The 3887-nt window shown below is 31.8% G+C and overlaps 1 protein-coding gene across 1 annotated transcript; it reads right to left on the bottom strand.

The window, feature by feature from the left end:
- Nucleotides 1-3866, bottom strand: LOC119835208. Its single transcript, XM_038359909.1, has 7 exons — nt 3791-3866; nt 3400-3529; nt 3092-3170; nt 2554-2677; nt 1685-1741; nt 542-604; nt 1-91 (listed from the first exon to the last, which is right to left on the bottom strand). The coding sequence occupies exons 1-7, from the start codon at nt 3803-3805 to the stop codon at nt 32-34; spliced, it is 528 nt and encodes a 175-aa protein (XP_038215837.1). The 5' UTR covers nt 3806-3866; the 3' UTR covers nt 1-31.
- Between the last annotated feature and the right edge of the window lie 21 nt (nt 3867-3887).

Here is a 3887-nt window from a genome sequence, read left to right as displayed (position 1 = left end):
ATCCGCTATAAAGTATTTAATTTCAAAACACTTACACTTCCTCTGCACCTTCGGGTATGGATTCAATCTTACTCGTACACTTGGCTGCTTTCTGGAAAATATTATTGAAAATATGCATTTACACTATATATTGCATCCCATGGGCGTAGTTAGGGGGATGGATACAGGGGATAAACCCCCTTCCTCTCCCCCTAAAATGTTAAGCTTGAGATATGTGACATAAAACAATATGTGCAGCCTATTTCATTTACAATTTATTTCTCTTAATTACGCTCCTCCCCGCCCATTCCCGATTTTTTCTTTTAATACAAGACAAATTAAAGCCGCATGTATCACTCGTACATGGCAACACTTAAATTGAAATATTTATTCGTCGTTTAAAAGCTTGCTCTTGAATTAGCAAAATATAAATATGATTTACCTCATCATCTGTATGAACTGTTACAGGGAAAGTGTATAAATTATATTTAGTGGAAGTTATTAATAGTAACAAATAAAAATATTCACAAACAATATATATGACAACATTATTTCTACTCACATCGTGTCCGCTATCAGCCTGTGGTGTATTTGAGGTACTCGCGCTCTGAGGTGGAGGTCTTTTCTGAAATCATGTAAGAAACGAACTTTAGTTAATCATTGTACATTAAAGAAACAGATGATTCTCAACTCGACTGTACTATTTATGTTTGTTTCACCAGTTGACATTTCTGATACTGGGTAAACAGATTTTAATTTTTTTATTATTTGAAAGCTGGTCTACTAACACTAGCTTTCGGCTAGGTGTTTAAAAGGGTTAAAGTTTTTTTTACTTGGGTGAACTGAACTGAGCTGAACTTTGTGATTTTTTTAATCATTTCCACTTCAAACAGACAGAATAATTATTAAAACATTAGTAAAACTTGAAAAAAACTTCCTAAAGAAAATTCATGAGGTGCAAATTTTGTTGTGTCAGCTAGTAAGCAATAATTAGAGAATCTCGCAATTTCGAGACGTATAATTACTTAGAATCCTCCCAATTAGTTTGATTAAGGTTTATCACACGTTAGTCGGTATACTTCGTATAGCTTGTTTATTTCTTTTTAATTCTGATTTTAATTTTTTTTATTCAACTTTTTTCTAATTACATACTATGGTCTGTATTAAAAGATCTTTAATCACCAAATTAATAATGTAAAATTATTAATTATATAAATTCCATCTGAAATCACTCAGGTCCCTAACGACTCTAAGTAGTATCTGTGGACAATTTCAGATTCAAAAATCAGACTAAATGACAACAATTTTCTATCAATCATATATCAGAGACAAAATTAATAACACCAATCGTTTGAAAACACATGAAGTAATCGAGTTACAAAATCAAAACAGTCCCCTTGATAACCATCTTCGTTTTAGAGATCGTTGGTTAACTGTACTACTCGTATATAGCAGTCCTACTAATATCATAAATGCGAAAGTTTGTTAGGATGAATGTGTATGTGTATGTATGTTACGCTTTCACGCAAAAACTACTGAACCGATTGCAAATGATATTTGTTATGTAGATAGCTGGACAACTGGAATAACATATATACAGATATATACGGATACAGACTTACGCGGGTGAAACGGTGGGGCGCAGCTAGTAGTATATTAATTAGTATATAAGCCACATAGTAGTAATAAATAGTAGACAACTTACAACACTCGCCCGTAAATCGTCCAGCTTCTTTTTGTTTGCCCTCTTGAAAAATCCAGCCTAAAAGATAAATTGAATGTTAACTATAAAACATAAAATATTTTTTATGTCGTAGCGGGCAGCTGAACTGGTGGTCCGCCTGATGGTTAGCGATTGCTTCCGCCCACGAACATTCGCAGACGTCGTGCCTCTTCCAATGTGCTGCCCGCTCTAAGAGGTAAGGGATATAAAAAGGATTGATGGCTGGAAAGAAGCTATGAACTGGGAAGAATGAGGAAAAGAAAACGGGCCTCCAGATATTATGAATACTATGGGATCTTCTGCCAATATTTGCGTATGAAATGAGATGACATTGCCTTCGTTCACTGAGAAACTGTTCCTACTTCGTTCCCTGTTCCTTCGTTTTGCAAGCATTTAATCTGAGTGCATTTTCATAGAACCCACAAATTGAAAGAATTCATTTATATGAGAATGTTTGAAATCACTTTACAAGTAATTATTGAAAGTATTAAACTTTCAAACAAATTTTAGGTAGGTATAAGTAAAAATTACTAATTTTGTTAGTAACAATTCAATTTTAAATAACCAGTTATTAAATTAATATAATAATAATTTATATTCAAAATTATGATATTGATACATTCAAAATTGTAAATTAAGACATAGGATAAAGTTATTTGTGGGGTGGGGTGGTGTCCCTTAGGCACATAAAACAGAAGGAGTAGAAAAAATTCGATTGCTGAAGCAATCGGGATCAAAATAAAACTGGTTTGAATCCCGCCTCGCGAAAATTTTATTTCTATTCTTAAAAAAAAACTGATTTATTAAGCATTTGAATGCTATAAAACTAAAATAAAAGACATAGAAGTTACCTTGTACAGTCCATATATAACGAGGATTAACAGCAAGCCAGCTAAAACGCTTGCAACTAAGATTATGAGTTTTTTATTTTGGCCGAAAGTTATATCGTTTTGGTAGAATAGGGTTGTATTCAAGCTGAAAATATTAGAATTGTAATGTATTTAAAAAAAATAAAGCATTTAATTGATTTTAAATATAGAACAATAAAGGTGAATGAACTTGATAGAAAAAATTGGCGGAAATTTAGCATTTTTTTACTATCAATATATTTTTGTATGAAGAAATAGAGTAGTAATAATCGTAATGTATAAAATAATTATTGCAGTAATATAACTACAGATTCTATAATAATCATACTACAGATTTTCTATCTAATAAGAGAGATGTCGACTTGACCACGTCGAAGGAAAATATATACAGTTTTAGGGTTCTCCCCGCATCACTGTCCATATGTCCTTTCACGGGTCACCTTTGCACCAAATTCCACCCAAATATGTTCAGTCGTTGTAAAGAAACACTTTCGTGTTTATAACATTAGAAGGTACTTACACTTTGGTGACAACATCTCCATTAAGCGATAAATTTAGTACGGTTTCCACAAACAAGCGATTATTTTTAAAAAGAGGCACTGAAAACACGAATATGATTTAATCCACATCGATGTAGTTCTAAATAAAAATATCAGTGAAGATATTTAATGAATAAATATGTATTTTATAAGGATATATAAATCATAGGTACACACACATATACGTTTTGTGTACACGCACGCAATGAGCCTGTGTTGTAAGATTTTCTGCATGTGCGTGTACTTGCATATAACCATGCGAACTTGAAAACGATATATTGTTACTCACATATATTTCTCTTCGGTATTCTTGTTAAAGCGACAATTTTCACATTGTTATTTGGTTTTAAATCTAAAACACAGCTGTATGAGAGATTTGTTTCTTTATCCAGCTGACAATTCAGAGACGGCGAAATTATCTAGAAAAAAAAAATGTAATATGTATAATACAGTAAAAATGCTTAATTTGGTTTCTGGTTATTTAATGTGGTAATCAAATAAACAATAAAAGAACAAGTATATATCGCATTTTATTTTAAAATTGATTAGCACAATCTATTTTAGAGAGAGCTCTCTCAGAGAATATATTTATATATAAGAAAATTGTCACCTTTTTAAACGTTACATTTCTACTAAACTTCCCATACAAAAAAAGAATGCATCAAATTTAATATACTTACTGTAAAATTGTCCATAAATATTTGGTTAACAGAGAATTGGGCGGTAACTGATTCCCACAACACTGAACCATTGTTTGTTATCTGTGGATGAAAAATG

The sequence above is a fragment of the Zerene cesonia genome, chromosome 20 (assembly GCF_012273895.1).
Source record: "Zerene cesonia ecotype Mississippi chromosome 20, Zerene_cesonia_1.1, whole genome shotgun sequence".
In the NCBI taxonomy this organism is placed as follows: Eukaryota; Metazoa; Arthropoda; class Insecta; order Lepidoptera; family Pieridae; genus Zerene; species Zerene cesonia.
Note: the sequence above shows the minus strand (reverse complement) of the source record. Positions and strands in the feature narration are given on the sequence as shown.

Coding starts and splice junctions, on each gene's coding strand:
- LOC119835208 (XM_038359909.1), bottom strand. Junction 3,171..3,399: donor AATACCGAAGAGAAATATAT/GTGAGTAACAAT, acceptor TCGTGTTTTCAG/TGCCTCTTTTTAAAAATAAT. Junction 2,678..3,091: donor GGAGATGTTGTCACCAAAGT/GTAAGTACCTTC, acceptor TAATATTTTCAG/CTTGAATACAACCCTATTCT.